The 18,939-nt window shown below is 41.5% G+C and overlaps 1 protein-coding gene across 2 annotated transcripts in view; it reads right to left on the reverse strand.

Moving 5' to 3' along the window:
* TBXAS1 (thromboxane A synthase 1) overlaps positions 1–18,939 on the reverse strand; it is a 291,669-nt gene that overhangs the window by 239,103 nt on the left and 33,627 nt on the right. The window contains exon 2 of one of the 2 annotated variants that reach the window (XM_044441323.1): positions 16,040–16,157. The exons of the other annotated variant lie outside the window; for it this stretch is intronic. Coding sequence (XP_044297258.1) covers positions 16,040–16,128 — 89 coding nt within the window. The 5' untranslated portion in view covers positions 16,129–16,157. The remainder of the gene's footprint in view (positions 1–16,039; positions 16,158–18,939) is intronic. 2 annotated transcript variants of the gene reach the window in all.

The raw sequence follows: 18,939 nt of genomic DNA on the forward strand, positions 1-18,939 counted from the left end.
CAAAAGATTGCTCTGCTATTCCTAGAACAGATTTAGAAAAATGCTGGCCATCACTTTATAGTGACAATATCCTTTGGCTTATTCTCACGGGGTTCTTTCTGTCTTCAATACAATATGAGCATATCTTCATCCATTTTTCCCTTACACAGGCAATTTTCTTTTAAAATACATTATAGCTTACTGAGAAAAGCACTTCCCATCATAATACTGGACTTCTATTTTGCAACAAATAGGTGACGGATGTTATTGTACCATCTTGCATAATACCATCTGTATTATGCACACTGCACAAAGCAAGGTTTTTCCCCTTAGAAAAGCTGCTCCATTCTTACCCCAGCTCATTTGAACAAAGCTGCTCCATGCCTACCTCAGCCCTGTTCCCTCTCCTGCTAAACAACTGACAAGGCATGGCATGCAAACTCCTTATCTAAAACATGACTGGGAATGCCAGAGAGTCTACTGCCACTGGTGCACATTTCTGCCGCACATTTGCACATAGTTCAGTGTGCTTTACATCAGCCTGACAGTGAAGAAATGCTGTCCTGGGATTTCTCCAAAAATCACATGATAGCCCACTATCATTCTTGCCATGGATCTGTTTTACGTTGCTCTTGAAAGATATGGGTGCATTCTAGGAACAATGCCAGCGCCTGAACACCAGGGAATCTGAAGGTAGTGAAAGAGCTTCCGGTTTGACTGCTACATATGTTTCAACTATTTCTTCTGGTATCTCTCCCTATGTAATTTTAATATGATTTTAAAGTGAGATTTTGAAAGAGTTTTTTCTTTTAAATGTCTTCATCAGTGTGTGCAACTTGCAGTTCTTGCCATCCACCAAATCTGTAGAAGCTGGATTCTTCCTGAGTGTGGCACGCTATGGCCCTATTCGGACAAGCCTTCCATGTACAGGGTTGGCCTTACTGCCGATACCCACATCTTTCCTCTGACCCTCTGAAAGAGGAGGCTATACTTCAGCAGTTGCCTGCCATCACCGATGCACAGCTTCACAGCACCTTATGCAGGCATCAAAAACAACCCCTTTCACTGAGCTTATTTTAGCTGTGTGAGCCGCCTAGAGATGTAGAGTAGGCAGCATATAAATATTTTAAACAAACAAACTTGGATGGACCATGCAAACAGGAACAAAGTATTCCCATTCCGTAGCAGAAGCAGAGAACGCAGCCGACGCCGGCCACAACACGTTTCTTTCTCTTTTTTACCATACAGCATTAGGGCGAAGGCAAGATCCAGCTTCATGGTAATATACTGTAGCCAATGAAATTTGGCTATGGGATGACAGATACCTGAAGCTAATTCAGAGTGATGGTAATATTTCCCATCCTTAATCTAGCTTGTATTTAAAGTAGGTGTGTTTTTTTTTACTTAATGGCATTAGGTGGAATCGGGAAGCTGTTAGAACAACAAAGAAGACACGGAAAAATGTAGGAAGTGGAGTACGGCACCAGCTTGAAGCCAAAAAAGCAAACCTTTGGGTCAACACTAGCTGAAATAGATAGGGCTGAATTTAGTTCATGTTGGTACACCCAAATCCTCTTTCCTGGGTAAGGACTGGCCCCTTCTGTTTTACCAAGGCATCTTCCTTTTCGCCACTCTTTAAAATGTCTCTTATAATGGAAAACAGGAATTTCCAGTGAGGGGAAAGCATCAGCCTAAATGCTTTCTGCCTAGGGAAGAAGATAGAAAGTAGACTCCTCTTCCGTTATCGCTGCCACCCTATTGGCAAGTGCAAGGCTGGGCCTTCTCTCTCGTGCACACCTGGTCTATGAAACAAACAACAGGACAATTGGTTCAGTGGACACTTAGGTAATGACATTTGTCATCCGAGGTTACTGCTGCTCCCCACTGTTCTGTGAGCAAGCGCCAGCTGGCAACAACCCTAAACCAGTATGAAGGGTAATTGGGAATAGCACTGTGAGATCACCAGTGTTGAAGATCAAATATATCCTGGCAGGCCACTGAATTGGCAAAGGATGGCCAATAGCAAATACCAAGATTCCCTGCTCTCACAACCAGTTTATTATGCTTCCTTTCCTAAGGACACTCTGACCCATTACAGCTAACCTGAGAACTTCAGGGGTGATATATCAAGTGCTTAAGAGCACCTTCGGACCTTCTTTGCTTCCATGCTGGTACCACTTTTTCCCCCCGATTTATATCCTACCTTTTTCCTACAAAGGGCTCAAGGCAGCTTACATCATTCTCCTCCTCCATCTTATCCCCACAACAACAACCCTGTGAGGTAGGTTGGGCTGAGAGTCTGTGACTGGCCCAAAGTCACCCAGTTGGCTCCATGGCCGAGCAGGTACTAGAACCCAGATTGCCTGAGTCCCAGTCCCATACTCTTAACCACTACACCACACTACCACTTCACATATAACTTTTTCAGACAAAAGGCTTAATCTACCCACAAAACTGCATGCACACACACCCCTTTTATATGCAGTATGAATTGTACTTTTACCCTTTCATGAGATTTCGAGCTTCTCCTTAAGCCATTTTACTACAGATGTTCCAAGAGTATATCAGTTATAGACTAAGAATTATTACTGAATTCCTTTCTTTAGTGATCTTGATTAATTATGTACTTTTTGTTGCCCTCACTAACTTTATTTTGAAATAAAGTAGCATGTCATGATGGGAAGGAACCTACATATCCCATTACATGCAGATGGCCAAGCATGTGGCTTTTACTTCTAGGATAAGTATATGGAACGTCTTTGGATGTCCTTGACCTTCATGTGCCTGCCTCACCTTTGCAGCCATCAGAAGGGGCACGGCTGAAGGTGCTTCAGGAACGCACGCAACAAACTGTTTGGTGGAGTGCTGCATCACCTATTGCTATTAGAACAGCCTACGGTGTGGAGCACACGCCGACTATAGTTTTACTACAGATTTCTCTCCATGGCAGGATACACACAGTAGGGTCCCACAGGAATCTGGAATGAAACTTTTCAAACCTATACAGAAAAGATTTTAAACTTAGAATAAGCAGTTAGATGGGCAAGTTTGCTGAGGCCAACAAACTATTTAGGGTGATTATAACAAAAAAGGATTGTGAGGAGCTCCAAAGGGAGCTTCTCCAAGCTAGGACACTGGGCATTGAAATAGCAAGTGAGGTTCAATGCAAAAAAGTGTAAAGTAAACCACACTGGGTCCAAAGATCCCAACTTGAAGCACAGGCTGAAGGGCCCTGAGTTAGTGGTGACTTGGGATCTTGGGGTTTTGGTTAACATCTCAAAGCAAATGTTGACCCAGTGTGCAGCTGCTGTGAAAAAGGGAAACTCCACATTAGGCATAATTAGGAAAGGATGTGAAAACAGACCTGCCAAGATTGTACCTCCCGTATACAAATTGTTGGTGAGACCACACTTAAAATAATCAGTATAGTTCTGTTTGCCACACCTAAAAAGGACATTGTAGAGTTGAAAAAAGTGCAAAGAGGGAGGACTGAAATGATCAAGGGGTTGGGATAACTCCCCTATGCAGGCAGTTACAACAGCTGGGATTGTTTAGCTTAGAAAAATAGCAAGTAAGGGGAGAAACAACAGAGGTGCTCAAAATTATGTACGGTATGAATCAAGTGGAGAGCGAGACATTTTTCTCCCTCTCCCATAATACTAGAAAGCCAGGCTTCTCCCATGAAGAGATTCAGGACGGATATAGAGAAGTATTTCTTCAGAAATTGCACTGTTAAACTATTCACTGCCACCTCAAGAAGGCTATCAAAGACTTCTGGTCTGCACTGCCTTAGGTAAAAGGAGCATTATGCCTGTGTACACCTGTTGTTGGGGTGCTTGGGCAGGAGGGAACTGTCATACCCTTCCGGCTTAAGGGATCCTGCAGGTGCTAAATGGTGACTGGTTTGCCACCATTTAGCACTAGAATGTAGTGCTAAACTGGATAGTATTGGTATGATCCAGAATGGCTTTTCTTCTCTTCTTATGCTTTAATTGGGGCCTGAACTTTTCTTGTTTAAATTTATTTCTGATATGCATGTCCCTCCTTCTGTTTTGTGTGGTTATGTGCTTTTATACATATGGTTTTCATAATGTCTATTTAAGTCTTTAGTATTTGTAAATCACTCAGAAAATTCAGTTATTGCAGTCTGGAAATGTAATACATGTAATAAATGAAAGGAATTTATGTAAATTTGAATAATACAATAAATGGTCTAGACACTCCAAAACAGAATGCACCGAGCAGCTTTCTGCCTTCCTTTTTCCTTTAACGTTTTTCAGTGGTAAAAAAAATAATGAAACATAAGAACATAACGAAAGCCACGCTGGACCAGACCAGGGAGGATTCATCTAAAGCAGAATGTTAATTCAACAGTACCCTCAAGCCCATGTTCCCCAGCAAATGGTACACATAGGCATCCTGCCTCTGCAACTGGAGACAGGCTATAGTAATCACTGCTAGACTTGCCCTGCATGAACACTGCCATTTTCCACTGCTTTGAGGCAGATTTATCCCAACCCAACTCCAGCACCAGAAGGCAGTCATGCAACTTGTAGGCCACCACGTCTGGAGGGCCACCATTTCCCTGTCTTGGCCACCATAGGCAACGATAAAGGATTGAGAACTGCAGTCCTCCATAGGGTTTGGCTACAAGTTGCCTCCCATGCCTTAAAGTTACGCACTCCCCTCCCCATGTGAACGTTGCGTCAGAAGCAGAACCTCACTGACCCACCCTCCCTCCCTTACTTTATAAGCAAACAGGGCAAACATCAGCTGAAGATAAGTTATGGTTTGCCTCGCATGTCTAGTTGAACGTGACAACACCTAATCCAAGGACCACCTCTGGCTACTGATGGTGAGCAAGTTACTCAGATTCAAGTTCCTGTTCCATGTGGCAGCTTATATTCTTCCTTTTCAATATGGTTCCCCGTATAAGGGAACAAATTAGCTTGTTCCCTTATACAGACAGACACGTAAAATCGTTGCAGGCGGTGTCACGGGAATCGTGTCCATGGAGACACTGTCCCTGCAGCAGCATCCATAGCCATTATCCTGACATGCCTCAGGCTTTCCCATACAAGCCCAGCACTGCTGCAAAAGGCCCCTTTATGAGCGATGTGTTCACACAATACCTAGCTATGAGTTCAGCACTGCGTATAGGCCTGGAGGCATGTACTGGTTTGTGCAGTCTCACTGCTGTGTTGTTGCATAGTGCCTTCCACACAGAATTCCTGGAGGAATCAGTGGGCATCTTTGTTATGGTGGAGAGAAAGCAACAGAGTGGCACCTGGGTGGAATTTGAATCCAGGTTTTAAAACCTGCACTGTTCTAGCCACAATCCCATCTAGCAATTGAAAACCAGTTCCTAAATATCTAACTGCATTAGTAAAAATGTCTGCGGCCTAATACTTTTTCCAGACTAATTAGCACTAAAAATGCCATATTAATAAGTAAGAAACACTGCTTAAACATATCTGGAAATGCTCAAAATCTATGAAGTCGAAGAATGTGTTATGCAATATAACATGCTAGATGACATAAAACAGTGCAAAGGTTTTATACTACAGAATGGTGAAAAGGTTCTATCCAGCCGAAAGGAAATAATTATAGCTAATCTTCAGAAAATATTTTCACAATCTATATTTACTTTATAGGTTTAGAAACAAAACTTTTCAGTCTAACAAGTCAGCAGTATACCTACAACCTCTTAAAATCTTTCCAGTCCACAGATCTGCAAGATAACACAAACAAGTGCCTGGTTATGTTGTGCTGACTCCTGGCTTTTATGCTTGGATTAAAAGTCCTCCCTCCTTTAAGGGTGAAACTGGCATTTGAATCGCTCCAGATTTTTCAGAGAAGCATTACAGGTGCACTGAAGAACTTGCCTCAACAGACATCGAGTGATATTTCTTTCTTCACTCCAATTTTTCAGTCTTGTGTCCCTAGGACAGTATCAATTTTTCAAGTTTAAATACCATGTACATTTGAATTACTTTGAAGCTGTCCCAGTGCCCTTTGTGTAATTTTCTTTGTATAACAATCCTTACAATCTTGAATAATGAACGGAAATTCCTCAGCATTCCATTCTGGGGTCAGGTTCGTAGACAAATACGCTATAGTGTAAAGCAGATTGGCTAGGGGGCTTGGGTGCCTTAGCTCGTACACAATTAACTAGGTGCCTTTCTTTGGAGAATGAACCTACATAGAGCCAAGTGTCCATCTGCCTTAAGATTTTCCAGAGCTCAAAACGTTTTCAGCTCTAAAATATGGAGGGGCAGAGTAAGTGAACTGATCGCCTGCATGGGATAAAGTTCAAAATAAAGAAATATGCTATAAGGTCGCATGGGCTTGTCTGTTTGTTTGTTTATTTATTTGAGAGATTTATACCCTGCTTTTCTACCGAAAGTGATGCTTAAAGCTGCTATGATCAGTTGTATATTGTCAGGACTCAACACTTCATACAAACTGTTACCTTCTGCCAATCAGGTCAAACTGCTGGACTGTCTACTGCAGAGTCTTTCTCAGCCTGAGGGCAAAATCAATTTCAGAGAGGTGTTCAGGGGGCATGCAAGCTAAAGGCAAAACGGCTGGTTCAAAGGCATAGAGTAGCTTGAAGCTCTTGCTGCCCAGTAACTAAGCCTTCGAAGCAGCCAGTGGGGGGGGGGCAAGGGGTGACAGCACAAAAGCAGGGAAACCACCAAACGGTCAGTGCCCAGGGAAGGAGGTGCGGCCACGTGGGCGCCCCAGGCAGCCTGGGTTTGGTCCGTGGGCCTGCTGCATTGACTACTCTGGCTTGCAGGGTTTCAGTCATTGCTGTCATATCAGGTAGGCCTACCTGATACTGTTCCAGTTGTGTTAAACTGGAGATGCCAAGGATGGACCTGGGAGCCTCCTGTGGATTACATGATAGAAACATTGAAACAACGTGAGTCAGAAGGGGCCACCGGGGCCATCCAGCCAACTCCACTCATGTAATCGCCAACATATGGTTGTCCGATCTTTCTTGAACATCCTCACTGATGGGACCTCAAATACCTCTCTTGGAAACCCATTCCATATCCAAGGGGTCCTAGCCATCCTTCCTGACATCCAACCTAAAGTCTGGTTCCTTGACATTTGCAACATTGGAAAGGGTCCTGTCCTCCACTGCAGGGTCACAGCTCTCCTCTACAAGACATTCCTTCACATACCTATAAGTCACTAAAAGATCCCCTCAGAGTCGCCTCTTCTCCAGGCTGAAAAGACCCAGTTTCCTCAATCTCTCCTCATATGTCATCCCTCCCAACCTGGCTACCATTCTTGTGACCCTGTGCTGAACCGATTCTAACCTAGCTATGTCTATAATGTGGAGCCAGAACTGGATGCAGGAGTCCAGTTGTGGGCACACCAGAGATGTGTAGAGAAGTATCAACTTGATCTGCAAACCATGCTTCTGGCCATACATCAAAGGGTGGCATTTGCCTTCTCAGCTACCACGTCATATTTCTGGCACATGCTCAGCCTGCTATCGACAAGTACCCCAACATCCCTTGGACAAGTGCTGCTCTCCAGTCGCTTGTCACCCATCCTGTACCAGTGACACCTATTGCTGTGTTCCAAATGCAAGACCTTGCACTTTTCCACACTGAATGCCATCCTGTTGTCCCCCGTCCTCTTCCACAGCCTGTGCAGTTCCTTCTGGATCTGGATCAGCTTCTCCTCAGTTGTGGCCACTGGCCCCACTTTGGTATTGTCCATGAGTTTAATCAGCAGACTGGTTATCTCCTCTTCCAGGGCATTGATAAAGAGATTGAACAGAATCACTCCCAGAACTGAGCCCTGGGGGGACTCTGCTCATCACCTGTTGCCATTCTGATGTTTCTCCATCGATAGTCACCCTTTTGTCATGCTTCTGAAAACAGCACTCTACTCAGGCAGCCATGTCCCTTACATGTTCACAAACAGCAGCACATTAACACAAATTTCTATTCAGAACAATTCTATTGCACCATTTTTAATCTGCCCACTATTTTTTTTAAGGGGGAAAAATAGACCGGATGACAGAGCTCAGATCCAGCAGAAAGCTCTTCCCTCCAAACTCCTCCAATGAAGTAGCAATGCCAATGTGCTCTGTGCATGCTCAGAGACAACTTGATTTGGAATGGCTTCAGGAAGGCTAGGGCTGAGGCCTGCCATACAAAAGATGTTCCTGGGCTGAGCCCTATCAAATACCTCATCTTCAAAACATTCTGGGTTTACAATGAAACTCAGCAGCCAAGCACTTGCTTGCTCTATATTATCATCCAATCTCAGGTAATAGGTCCAACAGACACCCCTTCTTGGCAAGCCACTACCAGTCAGAGATGACAGTGCTAGACTAGATAGGCCAACAGTCTGACTCCATGTAACATAGATGCCTGTATTTGAATCAGCCTTCCCAAACCTGGTGTCCTTCAGATATTCTGGCTGACAATCCCCAGTATTTCCAACCATTGGTCATGCTGCATGAGACTGATGAGGAGTGAAATGCAAACATCTGCAGGGTAGTGGGTTAAGCAGAACACAAGCACCCTGCACTTTAAATAAAAAAAGTAAATGCATAAAGTCAAACAGGCCCTGTTTACATGTAACAACACAAAGGTTAATTAATCCCACTTCTTGTTGAATTAACCTGCAAATCAGCCAGCAGATGAATAAGAACATCATGAGCTGTTTTCCCAATACAAGGGTTGTTTTGTTTCAACTCCCATGCTGGAAGCATTTGCAACAGCAACCATCGGCCACTGCTGCCTGACAAAACAACCCATGAGTCAAAGATCATGTGTAGCAACAGCCCATGCTTTTTGAACAACCCACAGTTTACCATACAACCAGCACCCATGGATTCTTTTCATGGAAACTTCATGGTTAACAACTGAGTTAACCCACAGACCCAGACTCAGGCAGAAAGACAACCCACAGTTCAATAAGCCATGATTTATTATTATATGTGAACAGGGTCACTGAAAACCAAGGGACTTTGTACTTGAGAAAGAAAAACCAATTGGTTCAATATTTTTCTCCTTTACACAATTTGACCTTGTTCATGGCCTCCACAAGGAACACAAACACAAGACTTCCATATGAATGAAGGCTTTTATGTAATACACAGGTGCCACTGTATATTACGGTACATGTGCAATAAATATGGCACCAGTCCAGCACTTCCAACACATCTGATATGTCTTAAGAAGTGACCACCAGGAAGGAACCGAACCTGCTATTTTTAAAGCTGTTCTCAAAAACCAACACAAGCAAACTTAGTATAATGCAAAAATTAAATATATTTGCTTAAATATTTTTTTCTTTCTCCCTGCATTAAGATACATCATGAGAAGAACCATATAACACATGACAGTGGTAAGCAGAAAGTATTATCTCAGAATAGATTTCTGGGTGTTTTTCTCATCTAATTTGCTGTGCTGACTTTGACCAGGGAGGCAGAAGGAAAGAAACTTGCAGGGCAAAAATTGTGGTACAAACGGAGCATTACAGACTGCAATTAGCAAAACCAGGCTGGTGTGGCGCATTTCAAAATATTTTAAACTGTATTCAAAAGAAGAAGATTTGAAAAGAACATAGTAAGAGAGCCCTGCTGGATTGGACCAAAGGTGCATTCTGTTTCCAATAGCAGATGGAACCTGTGTATCTGACATGAAGTTCATTATTTATGTCTAACTCCAGGATGATATTTTAGTTTTAAAAAGTAATAAAAAGTTTTATTTAGAAATAACAACAACGAGTCTTGTAGCACGTTAAAGATGAACAGATTTATTCAGGGATAAGCCTTAGTGGAATAGGTTCTGTTTTATCAGATGCTTAAAAAAGCAGATTCAATTTATTAAAGCTTATGCTAGAATGAATGTCTTAATCTTTGTTTATGTATTTATTTTTAGTTGCTTTATAGTAATTGTTCTCAGGGCAACATGAACAAAACAGACATATATGCAAAAGAGAAGTGTAATGAAACAGTCACTTCAAAAGGGAACAGAAGTTATGATCAAACTAAAAACATGCGATGCAGAGAACTTGTTTTTTAAAAATCAGAGTTTAAACTACCCTAAAACACCCTTATAACATAGATACACAGCATTTAGAAATCCTGAGGAAATAAGGTGCCGTTTTTTCCAGAATCCCTTTGGAAGTTTTGATCATGGACACCTAAGCCAGCAGAGCTAAAATTCTGATACCTGACATATTTTTTTTTAATTTAGAATTAATTTAAAAGTGGAGGCACACCTCACTCTTCCATTCAAAAGGATTTACTTGTGGTTTGTATAGGAGTAAGAGGAACATTCATACCACTGTTCTGAGTCACCACTCTGTGTATGGCTCTCAAATGAAATAAGGCAAGGCTACTGACTCATCCGGAGAAGAAGTTGCTTCTAAGGTAGGGTACTCCATTTTAGCACCTTCTTTCCTATACCTACAAGAGCACTCTGACTTGCCAACCTGAATAGTTCATAGTGCTTCCTGATGTGATAGGAAAAGCTTTAACAAATTGATTGATTACATCTCTGTACTGTCCAATAAATAATTCTCTTTGGGAAGGTCACAAAATAAGACTGAAAACCTTAACAAAGGAGTACCTTATAAAATATAATGTAAATCCTTAAAACATTTAGAACCACAACTAATTAATTCCAGCAGTAGTTCAAGGACCTAAAATGTGTTAGCACTACTTTTAAAACCCAAGAATTAAAAAGCCTGCAAGAACAAAATCTTCACAGGGCACTGAAAAGACCACAATGTAGCTGCCAGCCAGGCCTCTTTGAAGAGGTCATTCCACAGCCAGGGTGCCACTGCTGAAAAGCCCCTTTTGTTAGAAGACACTGCTTCGCCACATTTGACAAGTACATCAGGAAGAAGAGGGTATTTCTCCTACTTACCAAATTGCGGTTAAAAATGTAACAGGGATCGGTCAAGATTGGGGATCAGGGGTTAAATTCTCCTGACCAATTGCCAACCCCACTTTAAGGATAGGCAATTATTCTGGTGCATCAATGGAGTGAGTTGAGCATCCCATTCTTCACAATGCATTCACAAAACAGAACTGCTTACTTCTTGCATTTTTATTCAATTCAATTCAATTTCTACATTGCCCAATAACCAAAGCTCTCCAGGCAGTGAAAAATGGAGATCAAGCAGAAAGGAGGCAAAGCAGCTACCAATCTCAGAAAGGAGACAAGGCCAGTGAAATCAATCATGCAGCGGGGAGCAAGCAGCCCTGATTTCTGGTGCAACTTTGTTTTCATAGAGTTCTTTTAATTATCCCCCCACCCACCCCGCCATGGTCTAACAAAAGTCACTGACAGAATTCAGGCTCACCCCATTAAACCAATTGGCACTTGATTTAAGCTAGTTCAACAGAGAGCACTTCCCATAGAGCAGTGGTGGCAAACCTATGGCACAAGTGCCACAGAGGGCACGCGAGACAAGTCACCCCAGCATCGCCCCAGCAGCCGAGCATCAGATAAGAGTGCAAAGAGGGGCCATGCGTATGCTCGGAAAGGAGTAGCGTCGCAAGGCGATGACATCATGAGCCACGACTCATTAGCTGCGGTTCGTCCGAGCTTTTGCATGGCTGGTAAGTGTGCTGCCAAGGATATATATATATTTGCCTGGACTGGCTGTGAGTTGCTTTTTCTAAACTAAAACCTCAATTTTCAAGTTTTATAGCAGTGCTGACACTTTGCAATAAATAAGTGGGTTTTGGGTTGCAGTTTGGGCACTCGGTCTCTAAAAAGTTCGCCATCACTGCCATAGAGCATATAATCATCTACTCAAGTTGTTGCCACAAGAGATGCTCACCACTGGCGTACACGGCTTCAAAGCTATACTTCCCAAGCCGTGTATACAGAACGGAACATCAGACAGGCCTGGCGGACCACCCTCTTTCTCGCGACCAACCAGGTACCTCCAGGAAGCCTACAAGAAGGCCATGGAAGCAATAACACTCCTGACCAACGTAACCATTGATAGAGGGAACGAGTGCATCATTGCATTCATCACAATGTGTTGATGGAACACTCATGATCAGAGGCAGAATGTCACTGAATACCAGTCCATTCAGAACCAGAGCAGGAGGGGGCCTTCAAGCTCAAACGGTGGGCTTACTGCAGGCATAAGCAGGTAGCTTATACTGAGGTTCATCATTAGTTTATCTAGCCGTGGAAATGTCTGGGAATTACTAGTTTAAGGCATCTTCTCACAAGCAGTTACTTGAGTTATAGAATCAGGTGACCAAGCACCCCTTCGGTAATGCTTAAAAGCCTCTGGAGAGGTGGCAGAAGGGAGCTGGCTGCTGTACGCTCCACCAAAAAGGTGAATCTGAGCACAATTGTGCAGTTTTACTGATGGTTATTAGAGGCCAATGGAGTCGTCAACTCAGCCAAGACACCATCAGTTTGGGCATCGCTAACTCAAGAACAGACAAATGCAAAACCAGAGTAAGAGTGTGCAACTTGTGTCAAATTGAACATGCATCCTTTAATGTAATTCTCTAAAGGGTTTCAAATATGTGTTTCTTATTCCCATTCTGTTCTTTTATTCCCATTTTAACCTCAACCAATCAATGCAAAATATCTCCTCCTTTTTTGACTTCCACAGCATATAGTGCAGCAGCTTGGGCTAAATGCTAAGATTTGGGTTTGCCGCTTAATGTTCAGTCAGAGACAAGAGTTTCTCAAGTGAAATGGCTAGGCTAGAATATCCCATTTGCTTGACCATTCTGGGTTGATGTAATATTATAGATTAAATAATGTGCAAATAAGGCCTGAACAAATAGAAGAAGAAGAAACGAACATTTGAAATACCTCCACTTTTGCTTCTTGGAATCTGACTATGTAAGCACTTAGGAAGGAAGTAGAAGTTAAATTGGGAAACACGCAGCCCCAGCCCTACTTTTGCAGAGATAACAGGAATGTGGAAGTTGGGTGAGGAGAGCAGCTTTAAGGATCAGCAGGAGGGAGGAGAGCTTACCCTTTCCTGGACTTACTGACTTCCTGCTGAGCAGCATCAAGTTTGCTAGTCTATGGCCACAATTCTCCCTTTGCCTATAAGAATGCTGTGGCTTTAATCTCAGACAAATATGCAGTGTGAAAAAGGGGATCCATTTAAAAAAAGAACAGAAAGAGGGATGTGACCCCCAAGTCAGTGGCAGCATGCTTTGAATGCAGATGTTTCCCCAGCTGGAATTCAATGGCAAATGCTAAAAAGTGGTTTGAAGGGTCTGTTAAAGGAGTTTGCCAGTGTGTATGGGTTTTTAATCGTGATTTGTGATTTATTATACTCTGCCTGTAGGTTGTTTTAAAAGGAAATGGTCTTACACTGGATTTTTTTTTAATAAAGAAATATACCTGGCATCACCTTTACATTTGCAGTGCTTTCTGTGTAGAAGCAAATCCAGTACAAGGCAGCATCTTAGATGTCTCGTACAAGCCCCTTGTGAGACAGTTTCCCTTCTGGCTAGGCTCACCCCCAGTGAAACAGGAAACAAGACAGTTAAAAGCAGCAGGGAGTGGCATTTGCAGGCGAGGCAGGACAGGTGGAGGAAAAGTAGCACTTTCCTCTCTGCCAGGTTTCTCCAGAAAGCCTCCACACCACCACCACCACCACCACATTAGTGCTACAAGTGAAATACAGTCTGGGAACCAGTTGCATTTGTAGTCTGTGAAAGTTCCATGATACAAAGTTCTTTAAACTAATTGGGACAGTCAATAGACAAATTTAATGCACAGGTTTTATTATGCACTGGAGTTCTTCTAAGTGGTAGGCATTTGTGTTTGCAATACATATCTGTGGGAAAAAAGAACTTAAAATCAAACCATCAGGATTTATGTGTTGTTTTTCTATAAACAGAGTGACTAAAGTTATGCAAACTGCAGGGTTTGAGGGGTTGTGAACAAGTGAATAAAAGCTTTGCCATCATGATGGAGATACTGAACAAGTAACGGCCTATTATCTTGAATTTGCAAACAGACTTTGAAAGCAAAAGCTTCAGAATAGCCTTCCTCAACCTGGTGTGCTAATGAGTTGGGCTGCAGCTGCCCGCATTTCCTAACCCGCTACCTTGTGGATGCTGGAAGTTGCAGTCAAAAGCATCTAGAGGGCACCAGATTAGAGAAGGCAGTTTCAGAAATGCTCAGCAGGCACTTGAAAAGCAATGAAAAGAGAAAAAATAGTGTAAAAACGTTAATAGCGTAACATTAATAGTGTAAAAAGACGTATTACTGTCTTTGATACTGTATTTTTACAATTTAATACATTTTAACTACAGAAACATTTTGGGGAAGGTTTTCAAAAATGCAAAAAAAAATCCTATTTAAAATAGAAGGAAAAATAAAAAAGAAAGCAAGACTTTAACAAAAATAATTAAAGCTGCAATCTTATACACATGAAGGTAGAAATAAACTGTGCTGAACTCATTGAATTCCACTGCAGTGTGGCTTACTTCAAGAGTACATTTGCATAGGAGTATGCTGTAAAAGCTTTTCCATAAAATTTATATAAAAGATGTGTGTCACAAAATGAATTCATTAGAAAAAATGAAAGAGTGATCTAAATGAAATGGAAATGTCGCATTCAAAGAAAATAAACTTATATATTTAAGGTTAAAAATGGGGAAGTGATGAACGCAACAAAAAGGTATGATTAAAGTATTTTTAAATGCAGATTCAAAGGTATACAATCCTAAAAAAGGGATGCTACTAAGAAATGTAATCGTTTTTCAAATGCACAATCTTCTAGGAGCAACAAGTGGCAGGATGCAAGTGTTCATTGAGTGGTTTACTGGATATGGTTGCTGCGCAACATGTGAAGCTAGGGATGGATAAATCTGTCAAATTCAGTTTCTCTTGGTTTCTCTTTTTCAGTCATAAATTTAGTTCATCTTGAATTTTGAGATTTTCTCTAGCCTTGAATTCAGTTCATCCTAAATTTGACATTTTGTTCAAAGTTTGTGTGACAAATGATAAACATGTTTCTCCTAATACATGCATTCTTGTAGGCATTTTGGCCTAATATGCAAACTGTATGCAAGCAAATAGAGTAATTTTGCATCCTTCTTGCATCCTATTTGCATGCAAGGTATTTTGCCTAATATATGCATTTGTATGTATATTTTGATTGGCAAGACCCGCTTCAAAATTTTAAGATACAGATTTAAAATAACTGAATTTTGATTTGTACAGTGATTCAAAAACGACAACTCAGATAAGAAGAGTAAAGAGAATTCAGATCAAGGAGAATTTGGGCCATGTAATTTTTGCAGAACAAAGATCCCTGTTATTCAGAGTTCTGGGCTGGATGAAAAGCAGGACAGGGTCTTCAACACCTTGCAAAAGGGGCATGAGGAATATTCAACCCATCAAGGAAACATATGAATTATTTCTGCAGGGGAAAGGAAACCCATCTCTCAGCATGACCATGTATCAAAACATCTGTTACTTGTAATGGTAAGTGCTCTGGTCATGTAAACATATCTGAAAGTCAGTGATACCAGTTGAATACACCAGTGTGATTATTTTGATTTACAATAATATTGCTCTCCATGTTCAAACTAAGTCCAAATGGTGGTGTTTCTAAACTCTTTCATTTATCTAAATCCAATCACACAAGCCTGCTCCAAATTATTTTTAAACAACCAAAATTTATGCTTTACAGCTTATTTTTTCCTTGCCCTGGATCCAGTATCAAAAGAGTAATGGCACAGTAGGAAAATATACAGCCAGCAAAGGGACTAGTGGGGGGGAAATCTGCTTTGGTTTATGATAAAGCTAGGTTAAGACTTAATTTCAGGCAATGGACAAGAAGAATTCAGAGAATGTCAAATTGTGGACAGCTTTTCTCTCAGCAGGTAATCAAGACTACCCTCACCTTAACTGTTTTACTAAAAAGTCATCCTGAGAGGCAGGAGCTGGATTTAAAATATTTCTTACACTGCTTTTCGTTTCCAGAAAATTAGCAAATTGTCTAAGATAGGCAGGGACAACGAAATGCAGCAATTTGATCAACAGTTGAAGACAATTTTAAAAATCTTGACCTGCCATCAAAAGGAGAAGTCCCAAACTCTGAAGCATCAATCAAAGAGCACGTGCTTCTCAAGAAGTGCCTACATGAAAGTCTCAGCATGGTCTTGCCAAGGGGAAGGAACACATTTTCTACAAAAAAAAAAAAAAAAAAAAACCTTAGGAAGTTATTGCCAAGATTGTGCCATTTTGGAGTTTCCATTCCCTCTCCTCCATTCTTGCAGGTGGGGAGAGTTGAAGAAACTGCCTGGAAGGGTGTTGTTCTCTTCAGGCAGCAGAAAGCCTGCTAGACCTGTCTAGTAAAGGTTCTTGAAATAGTAGGGCAGGGGGAAAAAGGCTGCTTTGCTGCTTTTGGAAGCTGGAAAACAAGACAAACCTAACATGCACTACAACACACAGGTTGGTACAGGTAATATGCATACAAGTTGTCACCTCCTGCGGTCAGTTTCCCTGCTCCCCACCCCATGTTGGAAATTTACATGGATCAGACATAAGGAAGTTTCAGGATTTTTGCGTGCAAAAAAATCGAATGAAAAATATTTTTCCAATATCCAGGTTGGAAATTAAACCAGCCAAATACAAGAACACCCTACTTTCCTCCATGCCTTCAAGTAGACAGTGGAGTAGATTCATGACCTACCTATAAAAGTAGCATATAGGCAACACAGTTTATATATGTATAGGCGTTTCCTTAACTCTACACTGTAAGAGTTAAAAGATTTCTATTCTAAGCAAAACCTATGCAACCTGACAGGACAAACTAGAGTTAATCTTTGAAAGCATTTACATAGCATGTTATCCACAACTGAAATTATACAGGTGTCTCAAATAGAAGCTACCCTTCCTTTGATTTTGAAAGATTTTTCTTCAAAAACATTTTGCATGTAAAGTGCTCTGAAGGATAAAAATCTGAATAACAATGCTTCCTCCTAGCTATATCCCACTTCAACTGCCTGAGTCCTGCCAAGATCCCATTCCATGTTCGGAATCATGGAACGATGCTCAGCAATCCCTGTCAATCTTACAACTGCGTAACTGTCAGGACTAACAACATTTTGATCAACTGGCGATGTATATAAACCAATGAAAAACGGTTTGTTCTATTAAAAATCAGAAATACTCCAATTAATCAGGAGCAAAATCTTTTTAAAAATGAATGCTTACAAAATCTGAGGGCAGCTGCTGCAACTTTAGAAGGAGCAGTCCCCCTCTACCATCCTGGAAATCAGTACCTTTTTCTAAGATGTGCATGGACACATCTTTGAAACAAAGAGTGCACATTGTTCTTTCAAAAACTGTTCTTCTATGTACATACATTTAATGCTGATTTATTCCCATTACTCCCAAGATCCCCAGTGTGGTACAATGAGCAATAATGTGTTTATAAACACCTTGCACTGGTGCTCCCCTAGTTCCTTGCCCCTCCTGACTTTTTTCTTTTTTAGATTTTTCTTGACTGGAAGACTGGCAGGCTTCAAAATCTGCAGCAACAATATTATTCCTAAGAATGGTAGGGAGCATCCTAAGGCGCTAGCAAACAGAGCATTTGCAACATTACGTGTGTACATGTAAGTGTTTATTTCTCGGAACATCACCAATGCACCTTCTGATGAAGCAGAAAAATTTGGATTCAAGGGAATCGATTTGGGTTTATAAATCAGACTCTATGCTTTGCTTTGATAGTAACTTAGATTCTTGGGCAAGTTATTCTTCCTTTAGTCTTAACAGTTTGGCTTCTGGGAAATGAGCATTTTGTGACTTATGACAGCCACCACGGTAGATATTTCTGAGAAGGGGTAAGTCCCTGTTCCACAATAATCATTCTGAGAGAGCTTCCAGGAGATTCACTCAAAATTTCAAATGTGTCTACTAGCCCCAAAGTAAGGTATTAACATGCATTTGGACAAGCAGGTAGAATTTCTTTACATTGGCAATGTCCCTTATTAGAAATATAAGAAACTGCTTTATAGCAGGTTAGAGCATTTGTTCATCCTGTTGCCATCCAGATGTTTGAGGCTACAACTTGCATCAGTCCTGTGGTCAATAGTCAGGAATGGTGGCAGTTTTTGTCTCAGACATCCCATCCAGAGGGCATCAGGTTGGAGGAGAACAATCTACACTGACTGGCATCAGCTCACCATGGCCTTCCACACAGGATGGTGTTTTTCATGTGAGTCTCCAAATCTATTCCCCAAAGCCTTGAGCCCTGACTCATGCCAATGGAGAAATTTAAACTCAGTTGTCATGCAGATAGCAATTTTAATGGGAACTGGAGCTCAGGAGGGTAAGACTAACCTTATCTTTGGTGCATGCTGGAACCACCCTCTAATAACTGCTACACAGCAAAGCCTTCCTCCATATATGCTGTGTCCCCCTCTCCTATAGGGAAATGAAGAATAGGGCAAAAATCCATGGCTGTCATTGCAAGATTTTTTAAAGCTTAACTGCATAGGGTGCAATTTTCCTGCAAGAGAAAAAGAGAGACAAGCAAAAAGGAAGGCGAAGTAAGGAAGGGGCAGCAAGGGATTGCAAATTGATGGTAACTGAAGGACTACTCTGATTTGGAAAGATCTGCAGTATTGTGTGCATTAATTCAAACATCACTTTTATTTGAGGTGACTGGGATAGGAAGTCAATTGGCTTTACCTTGTGTGAAAATCAAAGAAATACTAGAGATTTCTATATGTGCATACACAAGCATAAATCGGTAGATGCAAATGCAAATGTGGATTTGCATCCAATGGGTTTAGGCCCAAATTATCTAAGATGCCCTGCCAACAGGGAAAGTGCCAAGGGACCCTACTGTTTACATCTTTCCATTGGAAGAAATTCCCCGTAATTTCTACTCCCTGCGTTCTATTCTTTAACCAAGACTTATCTCCCTGACATATGTATTATATTTGTACTCTGACCT

This window comes from Varanus komodoensis, unplaced genomic scaffold (genome assembly GCF_004798865.1).
Source record: "Varanus komodoensis strain SLA01 unplaced genomic scaffold, ASM479886v1 scaffold39, whole genome shotgun sequence".
In the NCBI taxonomy this organism is placed as follows: domain Eukaryota; kingdom Metazoa; phylum Chordata; class Lepidosauria; order Squamata; family Varanidae; genus Varanus; species Varanus komodoensis.